Source organism: Leucopleurus acutus (assembly GCF_964270905.1).
Source record: "Leucopleurus acutus genome assembly, chromosome: 1".
NCBI lineage: Eukaryota > Metazoa > Chordata > Mammalia > Artiodactyla > Delphinidae > Leucopleurus > Leucopleurus acutus.
In genome coordinates this window covers 124,780,715-124,804,834 of record NC_139142.1, presented here as the reverse complement: position 1 = coordinate 124,804,834, position 24,120 = coordinate 124,780,715, and the positions used below count along the sequence as shown (strand labels likewise).

The following is a 24,120-nucleotide window of genomic DNA, read 5'->3' as shown; positions in this document are numbered from 1 at the left end:
AGATCTAAACAAAGTCAGAATTTCATGTTCATGTTTGGTTGAGTTTCCCTTTTAACTTCCGTTCATAGACGTATATGTGACTTCCAGTTCGACGCTCCGGAAAGTGAGTGTGGAAGAAAACAGCAGTTCTCTCATACTTGTTTGAAATTAGGAAAGGATTTATTTCCTAGAAGTAAATAAATGTTTAAGTAAATAAAGGCTGCATTTTGCTGAGTACTGTTTCAAGAATTTAAGAATGACCTATTTGTTCTTCTGAAATCCTTTTCTTAATAAAACAATGCAATTTCTTAATAAAATAATTAACTCATGGTAAGTAACATATATTCCTTGGTAGTTATAGAACTAGGGCTGATTTGGACTAGGGAAAAGACCAGTTATAAAATATGGGTTGAAAGGGACCATAAAAAAAGTGATGTTGTCTATTTACCTGAGTGTTTGCTAAACCTGAGGTGAAATAAAAATACTGAGTTATACCTTTTTTCATGTTCCCTTACCTCCTCCAAGATGCTGAAGATGATCAAGTGAGTAGGCAGCGTTGAATCATTTTGAAACTCTCTATACAACCACTTTAAGGGATTTAGATAAAATATATCTGCTTCAACAAGATAATCACTTTTTCCAGTCAGGTCTGGGGGACACTGGAGAAATCTCATTGGAAGTGGGTGATGGACATGGCTATAAAAAGAAAGTTACCATTATAGTTACAAGAAGTAAAAAAAAAATTTTTTTCGTGAAAGTTTTCAAATTACTCTTAAGATACGCTCACATAACAAAATGTGAAATCTGAATCTAAACTAGGTTCCAGTTAAGGTGAGGAGGCACACCTTTAATGCAGTTTTCTCAAAAATGGAGAATATGATTCTCACACTGTGTACCTGTGCAGTAACTTCAAGTCCAAACTAAAGAGCAAAACTCCATTTCAGGGCAGGAAGTAGGTCAGCAGCCTGTGGGACTCAGTAGTCTATAACATTAGTATGCTGTTCCAGGGATGCATGGGGCCTTTGGGACCGGGTATGTTGCTTGTTAATAAGAGTAATATCTGGCAAAGTAGAAAACTGATCATGAACCAGAAAGGATTCTTTTCCTCTTTCTGCTTTGAATCCTTACATGACAAGTTTTTCCTTTTTTTTTCTTAAATATTTATATAAGTAAGATTTAGTAATAGAGAGCAACATGGGTTCACTGATCAAAATTCAAATAAGTAATGGTTTTACTGTGGCATAGAAAGACTAGAGTGTATGTAAAAAAGATGGACTGATGAATCATAACAACTTAAGCCAGTTACTTGGGCCATGCAAAAAGCCATGTTTACAACTTTGCCTCAGGAAAATTAATATAGGGACTTCCCTGGTGGCGCAGTGGTTAGGAATCCACCTGCCAGTGGGACACGGGTTCGATCCCTGGTCCATGAAGATCCCACACGCCACGGAGCAACTAAGCCTGTGTGCCACAACTACCGAGCCTGTGCTCTAGAGCCCATGAGCCACAACTACTGAGCCTGCGTGCCACGACTACTGAAACCCGCGTGCCTAGAGCCTGTGCTCCGCGACGAGAAGCCACCACAATGAGAAGCCCGCGCACCACAACGAAGAGTAGCCCCTACTCTCCACAACTAGAGAAAGCCTGCACGTGGCAACGAAGACCCAACACAGCCAAAAATAAATAAATTTATAAAAAGAAAAATTAATAAGTGATAAAAGTTTATTTTTATCTATGAAATGCATACAAAATAAATTTACACAAGACCTTAATACTTCATGACTGGGACTTCCCTGGTGGCTCAGTGGTTAAGAATCCACCTGCCAATGCAGGGGACACGGGTTCGAGCCCTGGTCCAGAAAGATCCCCCATGCCATGGAGCAACTAAGCCCGCGCTCCACAATTACTGAGCCTGCGCTCTAGAGCCCCTGTGCCACAACTACTGAGCCTGCGTGCCACAACTACTGCACCTGTGTGCTGCCACTGCTGAAGCCCACATGCCTAGAGCCTGTACTCCGCAACAAGAAAAGCCACTGCAATGAGAAGCCAGCTCGTCACAACTAGAGAAAGCCCACATGCAGCAACAAAGACCCAACAATGCCTAAATAAATAAAGTTATTTCAAATACTTCATGACTTTTATAATTTTGAAGATGAAGGTTTTGCTTCAAGGGGAAAGCAGAAACTGAGAAAAAGCTGCCAGCCTTATATTCCAAAGTAGGTATCAGACTTTTTTTTCTTTTTTTTGTGTGCTCCATTTTGCAAGTTGAAAAAATGTAAGAGAAGAACTAGGTGAACTATACAAAGCCTAAGATATCAACCACTACAACCATGTATGGGAGAGCATCTTGGTGCCTCTAGAATTCCTGTTCTCTTCAGTGTTAACTCTACTGAGAGCATGGATGGAGAGTGAATCTCCCTCTCGCAGCTCTAGTCTTTTTTATATAGTATAGGATCCTCAAGTTAAAGGGATACTTGGGGTCTTAAATCCATCTAACCTGTGGCTTTTGGTAGACATTTCCAAATTGCATATTAATGATTGGCATTAATGATTCAGTTAAGTACAGTATTCCAAAAGTGTTAAATTACCTTAAAATGACATCAAGTTTGATATTAAGTTGACTGTGCACATGGAAAAATAACTTCACATTGTTTAAAGCCAGATAGGTAAAGAATTTTCTAAAGGAAAGCTGTTTGCTTTGTCCTTTTACCCTTATTGGGCAATTGAAGTAATACAGCTTCCTGAAATACAAGCATAGGGTCAATGATGTCTTTTTTTTTTTTTTTTTTTGCGGTACGCGGGCCTCTCACTGCTGTGGCCTCTCCCGTTGCGGAGCACAGGCTTCGGAGGCGCAGGCTCAGCGGCCATGGCTCACGGGCCCAGCCGCTCCGCGGCATGTGGGATCTTCCCAGACCGGGGCACGAACCCATGTCCCCTGCATCGGCAGGCGGACTCTCAACCACTGCGCCACCAGGGAAGCCCAGTGATGTCTTTTTAAACGTCCTGCATAATTAAAGGCAGTTTCAGTGTTATTTCCCAGACACACTTAATCCAAGCATTAGGATATCATCTAATTGAATTCCCTAATTTTTACAGGCAAGACAGCTGATATCCAAAGAGACTAAAAATACTGGTTTAAGACCAGGGCAACAGTACAACAGTAAATCTGGACTTGAATCCAGTGTTTTGAGATTATTTCAAAATTATGTAAATAATAAGATGTACGATAGGTTTGTACGGATCAATGATAAGTGAATTTCTTTACTAAGAGTACCATCAAATAAGCCTATATGGTATTTTAAACTACCTTTAAATAGTATAAAATATCATATAGGCTTTTGATCAGATTATTTAAATGTAAGTTGTTTTGAAAAAAGAATATTAAAGTTTATTTAAAAGTTGTATATGATTTTCATTGACATAAATAGCAGTTTCAAATTTCTTATAATCATTTGATCAATTAATTTAAATCCAGGAATCCAAAAGGAATTTTAAAGTAGTTTTCGTAATAATAGCATATAATGAACAAATTTTATTACCTATAATAAGGAGTAGAGTGACAAGGCATCATCATAAGTACTGAAGCTGAAGATATATTTGTATTGTTGTAACAGAGTTCTTGAATATTAGTCATGACATCAAGAGTACCTCGTTGATGAACTAAACCAGTATAGAGGGCAAAGAACATATTTGATAGAAACAGGAAACTTAGAGCTGGTTTCTTCCACAATTTCAGGTTGTTTAGGGAGTATCCTATATAAAGATAGACACACTGAATTGTAACACTGGTAATGTTTTGTTTTATAGCTAAGCAAATATTAACTGCAAATTATATTGGTAATCTTTTATGGAAGTGTAGTATAAGCTGTAATGCTGTCATGGACAAACAAGAAATCAGCAATACGTCATCTTTGTAATTTCTCTGACCATTCACTGTCACTATCCATTATCATCCATGTCTTGACCTTTTTCTAGAAAAAGGAATTGAGGTATAGCAGAAAGATTATGGCTAGAGAGTCTAACAGAAACAGATTTGAATTCTAGCTCTGGAATTAGTTTCCCTATCTTCCCTAACAGTACCTTTTTCAAGTATTAGAAAAAAATGTTATGTCCAGTGCCTGTCCTGGTACATAGTTGCTAAACAAACAGGACTTGTATTTATTCCATTTACCTATCACTTTAATCTCCAAGCACTAGCAATGGATGTGTACATACAGGTCTCAGTAATTCTGGAGGAAGTATAACAGAATATCCTCTTAGAAAAATACACCACTAAGCTCCTGGGAGATTTTCAGTGGTCAGTTTATGAGTGTGCCATGGATCTCTTTCTGGAAGAGAACGATTTATGTTTTATTATTATTTTTTTCTTTCATTATAGTGTTGGACAATTTGGAGATGCTAAACAATTTTTCTTTTTTAATTTTAAAAGTAATTCTTGTATGTGGCAAAACAAAACAAAAAAACCACTTTGCTAAGGAAATCTATATTTTCATTTTCCATAGTGAGAAGTCAGATAATGCCCAAAACAGTAACCTTTAAGAGCATTATTAGCATTTTATTTAGAGAGGGAGACAAATAACAAAACAACCACCTAAAAGAGTGTAAGTGATTGCCTCTGAGTATGGTAATGGGAGGGAGGGCAGGGGAACCACCGTTCTTTAAAAATCCTTATCTGACTTTTGAAACAGTACCTGTGCAGTTTTGCTAAAAAGATAAGCATATGGAAAAACAAAGTGGCCTAATCAGAGACCAGCAAGTCTGCACTGGCCACTGTAGTAAAAACAGATTAAGCAGAAACCCAACCCAAGATCCTGCCACTTAAAGACTTACTCTTTTGGAGTGGGAATGAGAATTCAGACAACTCAGTCTTTAAAACACTCTGTAAAGACAGAGCAGAGAAGTGGAATGCTGGAAAAACCAGATTATAAAAATGGAATGAAACCAAGTTCGTAAATTAACCAAACCAAACATGTGCACAGAAATATTTGTCCTCCAGTAGTCTGGCAATGCTTACCTGGGTGAAAAGCAAACAATTATAACTCTAACTCAAGTTATTGTAAAAAAAAAAAAAAAAAGTTTAAATCTGAATAGTGATTTGTGAACATATTTGCTCTGCTAAATGGTCCCACTGTTCTTAAAACTTGCCAAATAGCTCTTAGATGCTTATATTTTTATTTGTGCCTGCATTTGTATATGAAGTAAGACTATAAATAGGACAATAACTTTGGTTTCAGAACTTTAGATGTTTCAAATATATAGATGTGTATGTTTGTGTCTAAATTGAAGAGACTACATCTGAGATCTGCAGGAGATCACTTATACTTGGTCAAAGAAGGCTGCTTAACTCGATGGGTTGTTCGGAGGTTTTTTTTTTTTTTAAGTAAAAAGTTTGGTACCATTAACTTCCCAGTTTTTCTGAGCCTCCAGGCCCAGTTGATTACTCATTTCTTCCCTCCTTAGTCCAGTGATTTTTTTAGTGATTATTATTTGAAGGAAGCCAACACTCATTCTGAATTAAACTTGAAGTTAATAAAGTTTTAATTCGTAAATTTTCCAAACCAACCAATGAAAAAATTCATATTTTCCAGAGCCGAGTAATATAAGACTTTTTAGCAGCCATAAGTAAAAAACTTACTGAAAAAAACCTAGTGGAAAAATGGAGAAAAGATTAAAAACTAAGTCAGAGGTGTGAATCACTTTAAAAATTGCATATGCATTAGAGTGAGTCTTGAAGGGATAGATGTGTGTAAAGCATTAAAAACTAGTTTCAGTGTACATTTTTCATTTGTGGAATGTAGAACTTTGTAGTTTAACCATAAATTTAAATTAGCTATTCTAAAATAGACATGTTGTATTACTTTTTAGTGAAAGATTTCTGACAGCCAGAAACACCACCACCAAAAGGTGTTATGGATACTGGATCCTTATGTTTTTGTCTCACAGGACACAGGAAAAAGGATATTTAGGCTGCAAAAAGGGAATGCTGCAGTAATATACTCAATTTGTAATTAAGGAGCAATTCTTATTTAGCCTAGTAGAAAATAAATAATATTTTAGAGTTTAATAAGCATTGATTGTCTTTTAACTGTTTCTTTATAATTGATTTTTTTCTCTATTATATGAAAATACTTACCACAGAACACCATACAAAATGGTAAAACTGGATAGATAAATCTGAATTCTTTGTGGCTCAACATGCTATAGTAAAAAAAGATATTCAAAGAAAATATTATTTTTTTATATTAAATGATGGTTTGAGAAGTTAATGTATTTAAAAAGAATATAATTAACCTGATCTGTTTTTGTAATTACTGAGACTGAATTTCATGCTTTAGGAATCAGTCTCATTCTTCTTTAGTTATAAGGTGATGATGATGTGTTAAAAGTAATCCTAACATTTGATGTCAATGCGATATTCTAAAGTACAACTGCATTCTAAAAAAAGGATTTCTATTACCAATCCAAGTAAGTTATTTTACTCAAATTTCAAATAAAGGCGCATACATTTTCAAAATATTTCTCTGGTCCTTCAATACTTAAAATTTTGGCAGTTTCTGTTTTTTAAAAGCAAATACAATTTGTTCAACCTCTTTAAAAATTGAATGTATCCATCCATATTAAGCAAACTGTATCAGAAGTATTCAGTCTGTCTGAGTACCAGCATAATTATTACATTTTCCATCTGCTAAATAATCCCCACTAACAAATCATAAGAATTAATGCACCTACAAAAGATAAACAGTTTACCTTTTAAATAATTTAGTTAACTTCTTGGTAACATTTAAGTAGTGAACTATTTGAATAAATAAAATCTTACCTATAAACTAGCAGTGTCCACAGCACAGTCACCAAAAATATCCTGTACCTCTTTGGGGCTAGAAGGCAGCCATGAATAAAGAAGGGTAAATGAGTACCCAGGACAGCTGGAAATCCTTGACTGAAGTACCAGTGCCATGGATGAGAACCATAAAATGATCCCACATTCTGCAGCACGTTAAATTTCAAAAAATTATATTGAACCAGAGTCCACTGGCATCATCGAAGGAAAAAGAAATAGAAATGTGTTAGTGCCAAGTATGAATCTTTGGCATTAGGGAATTTGGCTGAATCATGAAATTAAATCAGAGTGAAGTCTAAACACCAGACCGTAGTTTACATTAATAATTTTGAATATGAACTAATTTTAAAAAAATAAATTTATTATTTTTGGCTGTGTTGGGTCTTCGTTGCTACTCTACGTTGCTCTGCATGGGCGGCTTCACACTGCAGTGCCTTCTCTTGTTGCGGAGCATGGGCTCTAGGCACACGGGCTTCAGTAGTTGTGGCATGCTGCCTCAGTAGTTGTGGAGCCCAGGCTTAGTTGCTCCGCGGCATGTGGGATCTTCCTGGACCACAGCTTGAACCCGTGTCCCCTGCATTGGCAGGTGGATTCTTAACCACTGTGCCACCAGGGAAGCCTGAACTCAGTCTTCTTTATATATTCTTTTCCATTATGATTTATCATAGGATACTGAATATCGTTCCCTGTGCTATACAATAGAACCTTGTTGTTTACCTATTATCTATATAATAGTTTGCATCTGCTAATCCCAAACTGCCAATCCTTCCCTCCCTATTGGCAACCATAAGTCTGTCCTCTATGTGAGTCTGTTTCTGTTTTGTAGATAAGCTCATTTGTGCCATACTTTAGATTCCACATATAAGTAATACCATATGGTATTTGTCTTTCTCTTCCTGACTTACTTCACTTGGTATGATAATCTCTAGTTCCATCCATGTTGCTGCAAATGGCATTATTTCGTTCCTTTTTATGGCTGAGTAGTATTCCATTTGTGTGTGTGTGTGTGTGTGTGTGTGTACACATACCACATCTTTATCCATTTATCTGCAATGGACATTTAGGTTGTTTCCATGTCTTGTGAATAGTACTGCTGTGAACATAAGGGTGCCTGTATCTTTTTGGATTAGAGTTTTGTCTGGATATATGCCCAGGAGTGGGACCGCTGGATCATATGGTAATTCTATTTTCAGTTTTCTGAGGAAACTCCATACTGTTTTCCACAGTGGCTGTACCAACTTACATTGCCACCAACAGTGTAGGAGGGTTCCCTTTTCTCCACACCCTCTCCAGCATGTATTGTTTGTGGACTTTCTGATGATGGCCATTCTGACTGGTGTGAGGTGATACCTCATTGAAGTTTTGATTTGCATTTCTCTAATAATAAGCAATGTTGAGCATCCTTTCATGTGCCTGTTGGCCATGGCTTCTTTAGAGAAATGTCTATTTAGGTCTTCTGCCCATATTTCAATTGGGTTGTGTGTTTTGTTGTTGTTGAGTTGTATGAGCTGTTTGTATATTTTGGAAATTAAGCCCTTGTCAGTCTCATTGTTTGTAAATATTTTTTCCCATTCTGTAGGTTGTCTTTTCATTTTGTTTATGGTTCCTTTGCTGTGCAGAAGCTTTTAAGTTTGATTAGGTCCCATTTGTTTATTTTTGCTTTTATTTCTGTTGCCTTGGGAGGCTGACCTAAGAAAACATTGGTATGATTTATGTCAGAGAATGCTTTGCCTATGTTCTCTTCTAGGAGTTTTATGGTGTCATGTCTTATATTTAAGTCTTTAAGCCATTTTGAGTTTATTTTTGTGCATAATGTGAGGGTATGTTCTAAATTCATTGATTTACATGCAGCTGTCCAACTTTCCCAGCACCACTTGCTGAAGAGCCTTTTTCCCATTGCATATTCTTGCCTCCTTTGTCAAAGATTAATTGACTGTAGGTGTGTGGGTTTATTTTTGGGCTCTCTGTTCTGGTCCATTGATCCATATATCTGTATTTGTGCCAATACCACACTGTTTTGATTACTGTAGCTTTGTAGTATTGTCTGAAGTCTGGGAGGGTTATGCCTCCTGCTTTGTTCTTACGGATTGCTTTGGCAATATTGGGTCTTTTATGGTTCCATATAAATTTTAGGGTTATTTCTTCTAGTTCTGTGAAAAATGTCATGGGTAATTTGATAGGGATCACATTAAATCTGTAGACTGCTTTAGGTAGTATGGCCATTTTAACAATATTAATTCTTCCAATCCAAGAGCATAGGGTATCTTTCCATTTCTTTGAATCGTCTTTGGTTTCCTTCATTAATGTTTTATAATTCTCATTGTATAATTCTTTCACCTCCTTGGTCAGGTTTATTCCTAAGTGTTTTATTTTGGGGGGTGCAATTTTGAAAGATTTTTTTTTTTAATTTATTTTGGCTGTTTTGGGTCTTCGTTGCTGCATGCGGGCTTTCTGTATTTGTGGCAAGCAGTGGCTACTCTTCATTGTGGTACGCAGGCTTCTCATTGTGGTGGCTTCTCTTGTCGCGGAGCACGGGCTCTAGGCACACGGGGTCAGTAGTTGTGGCTCGTGGGCTCTAGAGCGCAGGCTCAGTAGTTGTGGTGCATGGGCTTAGTTGCTTCTCGGCGTGTGGGATCTTCCCAGAGCAGGGCTTGAACCCATCTCCCCTGCATTGGCAGGCAGATTCTTAACCACTGTGCCACCAGGGAAGTCCCAGATATTGTTTTTCGACATTCCCTTTCTGATATTTCATTGTTAGTGTAAAGAAATGCAACTGATTTCTGTATGTTGATCTTGTATCCTGCTACCTGCTGAATTCGTTTATCAGTTCTAGTAGTTTTTAGGTTTTTCCATATATAGTATCATGTCATCTGCATATAATGACAATTTTACCTCTTCCCTTCCAATTTGGATACCTTTTATTTCTTTTTCTTGTCTGATTGCTCTGGGTAGGACTTCCAATACTGTGTTGAATAGAAGAGGTGAGAGTGGGCATCCTTGTCTTGTTCCACATTTTAGTGGGAAGGCTTTCAGCTTTTCACCATTGAGTATTATATTGGCTGTGGGTTTTCAAATAGCTTTTATTATGTTGAGATATGTTTCTTCTATACCCACTTCGGTAAGAGTTTTTTATCATCAGAGGATGTTGAATTTTGTCAAATGCTTTTTCTGCATCTATTAGGATGATCATGTGGTTTCTGTCTTTTTGTTTATGTGGTGTATCACATTGATTTGCATATGTTGAACCATCCTTGTGAACTTGGGATGAATCCCACTTGGTTGTGGTATGATCTTTTTTATGTGTTGTTGGATTTGGTTTGCTAATATTATGTTGAGAATTTTTGCATCTATATTCATCAAAAATATTGCCCTGTAATTTTCTTTTTTGCTGGTGTCTTTGTCTGGTTTTGGTATCAGGGTGATGATGTCGTCATAGACTATCTTTGGGAGTGTTCCCTCTTCTTCAGTTTTTTGGAAGAGTTTGAGAAGGATCAGTATAAGCTCTTCTTTGTATGTTTGGTAGAATTTGCCTGTGAAGCCATCTGGTCCTGGACTTTTGTTTGTAGGAAGTTTTAAAATTACAGATTGTTTCACCTCTAGTGATTGGTCTGTCCAAATTATTTCTTCTTCTTTTAAAAAAATTTTTATTGGAGTATAGTTGCTTTACAAGGTTGTGTTAGTTTCTACTGTACAGCAAAGTGAATCAGCTATACATATATATATATATCCTCTTTTTTGGATTTCCTTCCCATTTAGGTCACCACAGAGCCAGCACTGAGTAGAGTTCCCTGTTTTATACAATAGGTCTGTTTCTTCTTGATTCATTTTTGGTGGGCTGAATGTTTCTAGAAATTTGTCCATTTCTTCTAGGTTGTCAAATTTTGTTGGCATATAATTGTTCATAGTATTCCCTTATAGTTTTTTGTATTTCTGTGGTATCGGTTGTTATGTCTCCCCTTTTATTTCTTATTCTGTTTATTTGGGTTCTCTCTCTTTTCTTCTTGGTGAGCCTGGCCAGAGGTTTGTCAATCTTGTTTACCCTTTCAAAGAACCAGCTCTTGGTTTTATTGATTTTTTTCTATTTTTTTAAATCTCTATTTTATTTATTTTCTCTCTAATCTTTATTATTTCCTTCCTTCTGCTGACTTTAGGTTTTGTTTGTTCTTCTTTTTCTGATTCTTTTAAGTGGTAAGGTTAAGTTGTTTATTTGAGATTTTTCTTGTTTTTTGAGGAAGGGCTGTATCTTGGTGAACTTCCATCTAAGAACTGTTTCTGCTGCATCCCATAGATTTTGTATAGTTGTGTTTTCATTGTCATTTGTAATAACAATGAAATCATTCTTTATTAATTTTTTTATGTTCTAAGTACTAATGTGTTTTTTGTTAATTTGTGAAACACTGGGTTCTTGAGATTCAAGCAAGTATGAATAAATGTTATGACAGTGTTAAGTTTTACATACAACTGGACGTAAAGAGAATCCTTAAAAATAATTTTTATGAGTATATGTGTTTGGTACCCATATTAAAATTTTTACTGTTCTACCTTATGGCATCAGATATTACCTATTACGATAAAGCTTTGAAAACATTGCAGTTTGAATTATAGCATAAAGTAGGTAATGACAGCAGCAGCTAACATTAAGTGCTCACTTGTGCCATGCAGTGTTGTAAGCGTTTTACATGTATTATTTCATTTAATCTTCCAACCGTAAGAGACAGGTATCACAATTATTTCCAGATAAGGAAACTGGCAAGAAAGATACACAACTTGTCCAAGGTCTTACAGCTAATAATGAGGGCACTAGGCCTCAGACAGTGGCATCTGATTCCAGAACCCATGAGTGACTTAAAAACAGGGAACTTAAAAACAACCAAAGGCATTACCAATAGTCATAAGATTAAAATGCCAAATCAGATGCTTAAAGAATATTGTGGTTAATTTGAATTCTGAATAATTGAGGTCAATTAAAATCATTTAAAAATTAACCTTTATTGTTACAAACCTGACAGAAATGTTCAGACCTGACAAAAATGCCTGAAAATGGATTCTTGAACTTCAATTAGGAATATACAATTCTGTTATATAGAAAGTACAGCAAAGTTAACCAAAGGCATATGCTAGTAGTTTTTTTCTAATATATCCCATATCATTAAAAAAATGATTTGATTATGCTCCCAGATATTCATGGATTAAAAAGTAAGGTTGAGTTTTTAGTGTTATAAATGATTACATTAAAATAGTTTTTTTAAATTAAAAAAAACATAATTTTACTTACTTGACCAAAAAAAATACGATCAATTATCAAAGAGAAACTCAAAGTGACAAATCTGAAAAACAAAATAAAAGGGTGATTAACATTCAGAAGTTGCTGAAAATCCAACAGTGGCATATGGCTTTGCAAAGTGCCCTGCATCAAAAGCCAGTTTAAAAATGCTTTAAAAGTTTTACCAACTGAATATCATTTTGAAAGATCTTTCATTGAGAGAAGCTATATTTAAGCAAACTTTTTAAAAGTAACAAACTCTGTATTATCTATTGCTGCATGACAAATTACCCCAAAATGTGGTAACCAAAAACTATGAACATTTATTATCTCAGTTTCTGTGGGTCCAGAATCCAGGCGCAGCTTAACTGGGTGTCTCTGACTCAAGGTCTCATAACTTGTCAGGATATTGACTGGGGCTGTAATTTCATCTGCAGGCTCTCATGATTTTTCCCTATAGCACTTACTGTCATTTGAGAAACATGTTAATCATATGTTTCTAGCTGTCTCCCCCCCCCCCACTAGAATGTATACTTCATGAAGGAATGGACTTTGTTTTGTTAAATTGCTGTATCTCCAGCATCTGGAACGACACCTAGCACATACTAGGATTAAATAAATATTTGCTGAATGAATGCATTACTTCCAAAACAATGCTAATAAATCTGAGAAATGACAACACTGGCAACTTAGCCACCGGATGATTTTGTCCTTTTTTAATAGCTACCAAAAATAACCTGTACAAAGTGAATACTAGTATATTAAAAAGATCACTGTTTTAAGATTCAAAATGCATTCATCCCTTCAATAAATAATTATTTTGGATATTCCACTAGATACCTGGGATAATTCTGATCCTAGGAGCTCAAAATGTAGTTAAGAGGACCTGGGTTTCAATCCCATTTCCATCAGAGCAATCAACGCAGTGACACTGGCTATAATTCATTTTTAATTTCACCAAGCCCTCCATTTTCTGTATCACAAAGTAAAAACACCTACATTGCCTAGATCCAAGAATTGTGAAAATCAGGTAATATGTGAACACATATATTATAAAGCCCCATACAAATGTGAAGGAGTCAAGTATCTCTAAAAAAAAAAATTTGAAAAATATTTAAGAAATAAAGCATAGGAAAGTTCTAATTTAGAAAAATTGCCAAGATCCTCACTTAAGCAAATTAAAATACTTAAGAATCACAAATAAAAATATAACATGTAAAATTGGAAATACTATGTTTCCTTGGTCTGACAATTCTCATTGACGTTAGAAGATGCAACTGACTAAAAGATGTAAAATCTTGTTTATAATTTATAGGTTTTTAAAATTAATATATGGATTGTAGCCATACTTACCCTACAGGTAAAAACTGATGTAGAATAAGATCAAGCTTTCTCTGTTCTTGCCAGAAATGTCTGAACAGCAAAGGTATCCACAGAATAACAGCTGTGGGACGAATTATAAAGGCAAGTGCCACCAGGGATGAGTACTTGACACTGTAAGCAAGGAAAAGGTATTGTCAAGACAACTAGAAAATGAGTTCAGAAGTTATCTATTTACGCTGTGGTATAACATTTTTTTTTAAAACAATGAGAGCATTTTCCTTTTGGTATAAATAGCTATGTGAACTTGGGGAAGTTACTTAAACTTCTGGCTCTTAATTTTTCTCATCCATAAAGAGAGGTAATATGTAAGGTCTTTTCCAGCTTTAATATTCTAGTATTTTCAAGTAAGAAGTTATTCTGTGTCCTAATGTTTATCTTGTTTACTGAAAGGTATACCATCTTTTAACCGTACAACTCTGCCAAGCGCTTTCCTGGTGGAAAAATGATCAAGTCTCTCCTAAAGAGATAAAAGAGATAAAAGACAGTCCCCATTTTATAAGGAAAATCTGGGCACATGTGGTTTTGTTTTGAATGTAAACTGGTAATTTTGTCCAACTGAAAGATGTGTATATACACCTGATTTTTTAAAAAAAAATCTTACTTATAAAACCCTATATGATCATGGATAGAAATGTGGGTTTTTACTATTAGGATTTCTCTCAATAAAGGGTTGAAGGCGAGCACCTGATAATTTAATCATGAGGACTACAGACAGTGGTAAAATAAAACAACTTTATGGTACCATTACATACCTATTAACTAATAAGTAACTATAAAGAAATTTCCAATGTTGGTGAAGATGTAAGAGCAGGGATTTCAAGTTCAAATGCTTACAGAGACCAGATAAGTAATAAAAATTGTGTGATAATGGCTGCATGGGGGCTCTGATATCATGAAGGAATCCTGGCCCAAAATGTTAACAGGCCTTACATTTTTTTTCAAGAGGAACTAGAAATCCAGATTTTAGGTAAGATCTCCCAATTTAAAAACTTTGCCAAGTAGTTAAAAAACAAACACTGTGTAGGTGAAATAAAACATTTGTGGCTTGGTCTGACTTGCAGACAGCCTAATTGCAAATTCTGCCATAGTGAAACTACCTAGGGGATGCCCAGATATATCTAGGCCTACCTAACCTAACTCCAAATTTTCAGACTTGGATTTCTTACTCCTTTCTGAATATTTCTACATAAATTTCTTACTGGCATTCAAAATCAAACTGTATGAAATAAGCTCCACACCTTTCCCTCAAACCTATTTAGTGTCTAATGTTTAAGTTAATGGTATCACTCAGTTTCTCAGTCTTAAAATTTGGAGTCACCTTAAATAGAAACTTTTCATCCCACACATCCACTGTGTTTCCTCCCCATTCTCATTGCCATCATTTTACATCAAGTCCTCTCACTATTCTAGAATCTTTTCACAGTTGTGTCACTTGTTTGGAATCTTTTCATAGTCTTTTTTTTTAATTTCCCAGAAATATTACTTAATATCATTGTCAATCATCAGTACTTACTGAACACTTACTTTGTAATAGGTCATGTGCTATACGCTATATACTGTCCATAGAGTCTCATTTAATTCTTGAGCGCTGTTTTAATATTCTCATTTGATAGAAATCAGTGTTTAGATATCCTCATCTATAGGTAACCTAAGTGAATGCCTATTCTTGCAGTCGAGAGTCTAATGCAGAAATGATCTTATTTGACTTGATCCTCCCAAAAACCTTACATATAAGGGAGAATGGATACTAGATTCCCAAATTTTCTTAACTAGATTCCCAAATTTTCTGGCTTATTCCCTTTCGGTATATCCTAAATACTGCTACTAAATCAGATTATGTCATGCTTCTCGAAAGCTGTGGTAAGCTGCTACCTATAAAGTCCAAATTCTGGAGAAAGGCAAAGTTCCATTCTAGCCTCATCCCTCATTCTTCTCTTCTCCCACACATCCTACCACACATTAGCTCCTCTGGACAACCTGCCCAGAATACAATGAAGCCCTTTTATAGCTCTGTGCCTTTTCTCATGTTCCCTTTGCTTGGTATTTTATACCAATTTATATAAACCCAAACCAGGTCCATATGTTTTCTATTTGCCCATCCAGATATGCTCTCTACTCTTCACCTGCTCAATATGCAGGGAGGCTGACCTTTACGGACTATATCAATGGGCTATCTTGCTTTTTGGCTTCTCATTAGTATTGGTTAACAGCAGGGCAGAAGAGTCAGGGTGTTTTATTCACCCTGCTCTTTCCTTGCTATGGTTAAAGGCTGGCTGTGCCCCTCTCCTGTTGGGGTCCTCTCAAAGTTACAGCTCTATGGATTTCAGTAACTTTCCTCTCCTTGCTCCTTGAGGCCAAAGGGTAATTGAAACTTCCTGTTGTGACTAGCCCTTGGGTACTATGGTATCCCCTTATTAGCTTTTCCAAACATTGTTTACACCTTTGTAAACAGTCCTTTTATTAAACTCTCCTTAATTATCTGGTTTGAGTATATCTCTTTCCTGCTATAATAAATACATCAACTGTGAATTTGTGGTTCTAATAGCCTTCATGAGCATTAGGGGGTCCACTGGACATTGCAATATATTGATAATTTAAGATTTTTCAAAAGCATGCTTTAGAGTTTTGTACATAATTATAACAGTACTGTTACTCACCTGTTCATAAACTTTGAACCTTCCAAAGGATAGTAGAAAAGAGCAGTTATAGTGAGAACAGTTTCCATGGTGTTTGTAAGAGTTCTGGTACAGCAATACCACGTGAACCAAGAGCATAACTGGCAAAAAAACTAAGAACAATTATAAGCAAACGTATATGGAGTGGGAAATGGAAAAACTTAGTATTCTAAGGAAAATAGCAAGCAAGTCTAAATAATGTTAAAAGTGGGCATGTCCAAACATTGTTTTTAAGAAGTTATATCAAGCACATCTATGATACCAGGTCTGTATTTGTTAAAGTTAAGTTTATACTTTCAGGTACATTTTTGTGGCATTGCATTTGATTTAAATCTCACTTCACACTAATAAAAGACATAAAACACAGATTCTTTGATGGTAGAGTTCAGAGAAGAATGAAATTCATAACTAGAGTCTCACAATCAGCATTCCTCCAATTGTCTTATATTACTGACAAGTATTTTGACTGATTTTTATTGACCTTGCTTGGAATGTTGTCCTATTTCTTGGTGGAAAATTTAAGACAGCGTAAGAGAGAAAAAATCATGACTATCAGGAAACATCATTAAATTTTAATTTGGAAATGGACTAAATTAATAAACCACTTTTTGGTAGAACATGCAAACAGAAGCATCATTCAGTCTACAAAACAAATGCCTTAAAAGAAACTTATTAGTTGTTGCAAGGGTATTAAACATCGTACCAGCTTCCTATCTCTTCAAATACAGACTTTAAAATATGTTCCCAATTTTTGTGAAGTTAAAGGCTCTTCCTGAGCTAGAAGATCCTAGTGCTGCTACTTTGGAGGAAGGATTTCAAAGGCATTATGCCTTTGCCATTTTAGGTTCAGCCTTCGACAGTGTGTATTAAGCACAAATTAAAGAGATTGACTTAATCCTTGAATCAATTATCAAGGACTCAATCGCTAAAGCAATCTGTCTTTTTAATGCAAATCAACACACTACCTGCAGAAATATGTCCTATTAATAATAAATTGTTAATATTAATTAACAATATTTCAGAAATGTGTTGGTACATTGGTTACTTGGAATTTGGAACATATTTGCTAACAGAAATATAAAAAAGGCAGTAAGATTTCTAAGTTGGCTCATATAAGCTTACTTATGGTTTAAATGGGAAAATCCATTCAAGATTTGAATGGGAGTTTGAGAATCTATCTCCCCACTGTGAAATGAGCCAAATGACAAAAGACAGTCTTCTATACCACATTCTCTTACAAAGTCCAGCTATTTCTACCATTCTAGCCAGAAGAGAAAGTGCATCAGTGAAAAGATAATGTCTCAGGTAGCTGGAGGAAGAGTGAACAAGGGTTGTAAACAGCTGAGGTGATCTGTGAGGTAGGCAGTGGTTTAGAACTATTCCTACTGAATATTATGGAAAGTGAGGCAAGGACTCAGTTCTGAGTCATGGTGCTTCCCAAGGCTGGGTCCTAGGGTTTAGCCTCTCATAGTGTTGGAGGGTATCAGTGGCTTCTGCCACCTAGGGCTCATTCAGAAGGAGAGAGATAGCATGTCCACTTGCATTTTACTGTTCTTAATTATGGAAGTACCCCTATAAAGTTGTACAAATTACCTTCTGAAACTGTTTTGGGAGTCAATCATATTGACTGACCTGTTGCATGTGCTTCATGCTTGTAGGAATGAAGTAACTGACATACAGTTTCTAAAGTGTTTAGGACTTACCACCCATCTTGCCACTTGCTGATTTTCTAGTTGCTTCATTAATGAGTAAAGCCTCAAGTCTGCTATAGCAGACAGAAGTGCTTGGGCAAGTCTAGGAATCCAAATCTTCATTAGTTAAAAAAAAAAAAAAGATATTAAAAACATCTGTTGGTTCATACTTTAAAATCATAAGAAATCAACAAGCTGACCCAACTATCAATCGAAAGCCATTCTTAGTTTTAAAAAAAGATGTATTATTCCATTCTTCGGCAAAAATAATTTATACCTTAAAAATTACATTAATTTTCATGGAAATACCAAAAGGTAGTTTTCGCATTCTCATTCTCTCTGTAATATATATATATTACAACACTACTAATTTTAAATAGCCAGCAGACCATTTCATTGTGTGAAGGTTCTATTTTAGAAGCACATATAGTTCTTTTCAGTAGCATAACAGTAGGTAATTTTTTATGAAACATTTACCCTACTGTATGCTAAGTATGATACTAAGTACTTTATGTATATCAGCTGATTCAGTGCTTCTAACAGGTACTGTTTTATAAATGAGAAAACTGAGGCATAGAGAGGTTAATTTCCCCAAGGCTGCAGAGCTAGTTAGTGTGGAGGTCAAGATGCAAACCCAAGACAGCCTGACTCCAAAGCTCTTAGCTACTAAGTTACATTGCTCCCCTATCCTACGACATAGATAATAAAATAATGTTACTTTTTTTTAAAGCTTTAAGTAATCTATAATTACAGAAACATGTAACATGGTATCCAGTCAGATGACACTAAAGAATAAATTTAAGAGTAAAAAGAAAGAGTAAATGTATTATAACTTAATTACAGTTAATGATTCTAATGTTATACATTAGCATCTTTGAGTTTTAAAATGTGTCACAGTTATTAACAAAGTAACACTTGCTGGTAGATCACAGCTTAATTTTAGTTTGCTCAAAAGATGTGTTCTAAAAATTTATATGTAAATCTGTATTTTTGTTGGATCAGACTTCACTAATTTTACATTATAATTAGAGCCGCTTTACTTTCAGTTGTCAGTGGCTTCTAACACTTTAGCTTTACATCCTTTATCAATAATCTGTAAATAAATGTTTAAATCTTAGAGTTAAAGGTACATTGTACTTCATAATTCCACATAAACTGTGCACTGTAAAATACAGTAAGAGGCACCTCTGTACTCACCTTCTGTTTGCCCTGCATAAGAATCTGTAAGCTTCCTCCTCACCTCCCAGGTATGAAAGTACTTCATGTAAAAAGTTAATTTTGCTACAGACTTAATAGGAGCTGAGTGTTGAGGTAGCCACTAAAAGACTAAAAGGATTCTTGTACACTGAGAGAAGTATAGTATTTATGATGTTAATGGTCTCACTATATTCTGAGCTAGTTACCCTAGCTTTCAATATTGTGTTCAGTTTCGAGACCCACATATTAAGATGAACATTAATAAATTACAAGATGTTTAGAGGACATTATCTGATTATGAGGTTTAGAACTGGAGATTATTTATCCTGGATAAATAAAACTTTTTTGAAGGGTTGTCATGTAGAAATCTTGAATTTAAGAGAAGGTAGATTTTAGCTCAACACAAAAATAAGTGGAGTTGTAAATTCCCAGTTATTAGCAGTCTCTCCAGACTTTTAAGATATCATTTTCCAGGTTATAAGGACCTGACCAGAATTAAACAGTTACACATGGCTTCTGGAAAATAACAGCTAGGGCGGTGGGGTAAAGAGGAGCAGGAACATGCCAGGGGTAAACCCCGAAGGTGAGGCCTGTGTTGGCGGCTTACCTTTCTATACTCCTGCTCTTTAAGATCCTCCTCCCTTAAGCTCTAGGAGCCACATGCCCTTGTGCCATCTCCTGACTGTTCAAAGCCCCCACTGTGGTACTCCCACAGGTCTCCCTTCTTATCCCTCTTTCTTCTCTCATATTCTAAGCCAGCGCTGTCCAGTAGAAATGCAATGTGAGCCACATACCGAATTTTAAATTTTATAGTAGTCAAAAAGTAAAAAAAAAAAAAAAAAAAACTCTAACAGGTAAAATTAATCTTAGTGCTTTTGTTTAACTCATTATATCTAAACTATCATTTCAACATTTAATCTATATAAAAGTTACAGAAATAGTTCACATTCTTATTTTGTATTAGTTCTTTGATGTCTGGTATGTATTTTACACTAATAGCACTTCTCAATTTGGACTAGCTGCATTTCAAGTCTTCAGTAGCGTGGCTAGTGGTTACCATATTGGACAGCAGAGCTTTAAGCCATCCCTAGTTCTTTTCACACACCTTACGCAGTTTAGAGAGAAGCTATCTGGAAAGAACACTAGGCTGTAAATAAGTAGACCTAGGATCTAGTTTTAGCTTTTAACATGCTGTGACTTTGGTCTATTTTCTTCATCCCTTCTCTGACCCTTCTAGTTTCAAAATTGTACAATCTATATTTTAAAATAATCAATATGAGAGTATGAATGACTGATAGCATCATAATGGTTCTCCATCTGCTGAAGTTCCAGGTAGGATAGAGGTTTTTTCAGGGGTGGAGGGGTATTGGGAGTGGGGTAGGATGGGGACGAGAGGAGGTTTCCTTTAAATCATAAAATGGCCAGGTGGGTCAGCTACACGTTGAGGGCAGTGGATAGATCGTGGAGGAATAGGAAGTTTTTCAATCTTGAAGACTCCTTCATTCATAATATAACCTACTTTCTGGGATGTTATATATATTTGCCCTGTTTCAAGTCTTTATGAATATCCTTCTTGATCTAGAAGCTAGTGGGTAGCCCTGAGAGAAGGAAAGAGAATTCATAGTTCCTAACTTCTACATGTGTTAATGGGAGAAACCCTGCTACTCTCAATTTTCCTTCCCTGTGATATTCCCAAATGAAGCATCAATTTTACTGATATGGTCCTGTTTCTCGATAATGGGTAATCAAATATCGTTGCAAAGGGGAGGGTACAATACAGCCTAAGAAAACCAAACCAAAACAAAACCCAAAACTCCAGAACCTCAGTGTCTTTCCAGGCTTCAAAAAACCCTTCAGGATTTAGACTGCCTTTGGAATTCTGGGCCACTTCCCTAACAGAAAATGGGGAAGGCCCAAACTTCTGAGTCCAACTTGATGATAGCTTAAAGATATTGAGAATGAGGTTAGAAAAACTTTTGCACCATTAGTTCTTTTGTATCCTCTCCTGGTGACTGACCCCCAAAGTTCATGATCTAGGGATTACAACCCTGCTCACTATTGATGGCTAATTACTACATAGCACAATGATTGTATATATCACTATATTTTTGTCAAATTAATTTTCCTAATTTGTAATTTCAACACTAAATCCTGAGTGGGTTTACATGTATTTAGTCTTCATAGGCTCATATAACATGATCTTCTGCTCACAAGTTAAAAAAAGCAAGATACAACACTGCTCTTAAGTGATCGTTTTATGACGGAAATTTACTTCTAAAGTACAAATAATATATAATGTAGTCATTCTGAGAATCTGTATATCTTAACAGGATTGCTTACAGCAGAACACTTTCGTGCTCAGTCTTGTGTTTTAGCACATATTGAACAGTTTACACATCACAGTATGTCTTTGAACCCTGGGCTTCCCAGATGCGGTCTGAGTTTAGCAACAGTAGTCTTTTAAAAACAAACTTCATGATACCAATATTATCATTTAGTTAATATACATTAACCTTAAAGGGATGGAATAAATCTGTTAATGACTATTTTGATTACTTTTATTTAAACTTACCAGCAACTGAACACTATCTTTCCCCAAAAGGTGCAGAATCTTGTATATGCTTGCAAAGATTAAGGGGTAAGTGTAACCCCTCAATCTTTCTCTCCATTCCCAAGTCAAATAACCATAATTAGTAATATTAAGGACTAATGTTAAATAGCACTGAAACAAAACCTCTTTTCAGTTCTATATATAAAACATTTTTATTTTTTGGCAAAGAAGCTTAAAAAAATAGTATTTTACACTGGATATCTGAAGTAAAAATGCGGTTGGCCAACTAAACTGTTAACTTCTTCATAGCAGGAATGCATTTTTTACTTCATCTATATCCTCCACATTACTGAACCCTTTAGGAATATATGCTAAAGGCTGAGTCAGGTACACTAACATCAAAGAAAGATATAGAAGAAATATTAGCATAAAATAATGGCACACTTTTATAAGTTAAAATTATTTGGAGAAAATATGGAAAATTTATTGAAAATATGTCATGGAGCTGACACAATTCCTAAGATGAATACACATTTCTAGTCCAGAAAAGAAACTACAAAGGATATTTGAAAACCATGTGATGTGCAACTTCAAGAGACTGCCAATATTCATCTGGAACAAAACTTGTTTGGACTAAAAAGCAGTTACATATTTGTAATGCTATGGTAAACAAGACCAGATAAATGTTTTCACCAAGAAGATCTGAAAAAACAACAACAACAAAAAATGAACAAACAGGTAATTGAAGCACAAAAGTCAGGCAAATTTCAGTTGGGGAACTAAAATCTGCTGCTCTAGTTGGCCCCTTGCTCAGGTTCTGTTAAAGCAGTGGTGAACTCTGGCCCCTCCACACTACTCTCAAGGCAGACCTGGGTGGAAAGTTAGACAAAGGCCAGAGCTTCACCAATCTTTCTGGCAACTTATTAATATAAAGAGAATATTAAGATACATTTTGAAAAAGATTGGGTTAACTAAGGCCTTAGGCTAATTAGGTTATCCTATATGTATATCTAATGAAAGAAACCAGCTAACAAATTACTAACATAGGAAGGGACACTTTGTATAATGTGCATATACTAGCATATAAAATGGTCCTCTATGCATTTTAAAATAGTCCTTACTGATACTTTCTATATGCTAGGCACTGAGTTCGTTCCTTTACATGCGCTATCTCATTTAGTCCTCAATGCTATGGGGAAAATATCATTAGCCCTATTTTATATATGAGGAAACTGAGGCTCAGAAGTTAAACTGCCTTCTCCCAAGTCAAACGGTTGTAAATAAACAGGATTCAAAACCGGGTCTGTATGTTGACTCCAAAGCCCTGCTCTTAATCACAAATGGACTGCCTGTAGACAATATTTTTTTTAATGTGAATTTAGTTGCCAACATTTAAAAATCAGGTTTTATATTAACATCTGTATTGCAGCGTATCAAAACTCTAAGATCTGGCAACACAGAGCTCAACTGGGAACAACTGGCTGGTACTGAAATATAGGGTGCTTTGACTTCTTATGTATATAATATTTAGCCTTGCCTGTCCGGCCTCCTGAGGACTTGAGTTTGCAACCTGCCTCTGATCCACTGTGAGTCTTCGCTAACATTCCGGGTTCCTGCCACTCTCCTTCCTTCTTCTCCAGGAACACATTTTAAATGTTTCTCAGACAACTGGTACGTTCAACACCACATACATGCCCCTTCTGAACTTTCATCTTTCAGAAACAAACCTCCCGACTGCACTGTATCTGCTGTCCGAAAACCTTGTTCTTTCCTTTCCTTCTCTCTAGTCCGTAGACTCAGGCAGAAGAAACTGTACTCAGAAGTGGCCCTTGAACAACCGCCCTTGGCACATAAGAGGCGCACAATAAATACTTAATGAATGAGGAGCCCATCTTTATAGTAAATACCCCTCCGACAGATCAAAATTCCACTTGCTGGGATGATTTTTCTCCTGTCAACATTACATGAGGACCAAAGAAAAGGCGGAGGGGGCAGTGAAGAAAAAGCAGTGCGGCGGGGGGTCAGACCTGGTCCCACTCCAGGAATCAGCCCCTCCGTAGCTACGAAACCTCGGGAACACTGGGCCAGGGTGACGACCCCCTCTCTGAAAAGGGGATGGCCACATCATGCCTACTCACTTCACACGGCTGCGGGGAGGACGGCACAAAATAATGCAGAATACACTGCCGCGCAAACGACAGGGATCGAGGATCCCTTCTCGAAAGCAAAGTGATTTCTTCCCTGCCCCCCCCCCCACCCCAGCAGATGGAGCCCTCGCTCAGTGTCGGCGATTTCCCGCCACCGCCACTCCGCTCGTCTTCCACACCCACTCACTCACCTCCGCCGTGCCCAGTGCTCTTCTGCTGGCTGAGGTACAAGGTGGACTTTCTCGTTCTCAGCTTCATCTTCTCGTGGGAGCGGTTCTGGAGACCACGGAAAAAGAGGCTGCCGCCGCCGCCCTCTCGCTCCATCCTGCATCTGCTTCTAGGTCTGCTGGGGACAGCCAGCCGTCACCGTCCCCAGCCCTGGGTAGCTGAAGCAGC

The 24,120-nt window shown here is 36.4% G+C and overlaps 1 protein-coding gene across 1 annotated transcript; it reads right to left on the bottom strand.

Annotated features, from left to right (window-relative positions):
• Positions 1 to 3: 3 nt before the first annotated feature.
• PIGB (phosphatidylinositol glycan anchor biosynthesis class B) lies at positions 4 to 24,101 on the bottom strand. The gene is made up of 12 exons (XM_082846691.1): positions 23,916 to 24,101; positions 22,152 to 22,279; positions 21,599 to 21,748; positions 17,842 to 17,946; positions 16,121 to 16,251; positions 13,434 to 13,574; positions 12,093 to 12,144; positions 6,797 to 7,008; positions 6,113 to 6,177; positions 3,519 to 3,732; positions 495 to 675; positions 4 to 166 (listed from the first exon to the last, which is right to left on the bottom strand). The coding sequence occupies exons 1-12, from the start codon at positions 24,046 to 24,048 to the stop codon at positions 29 to 31; spliced, it is 1,650 nt and encodes a 549-aa protein (XP_082702817.1). The 5' UTR covers positions 24,049 to 24,101; the 3' UTR covers positions 4 to 28.
• Positions 24,102 to 24,120: the final 19 nt, after the last annotated feature.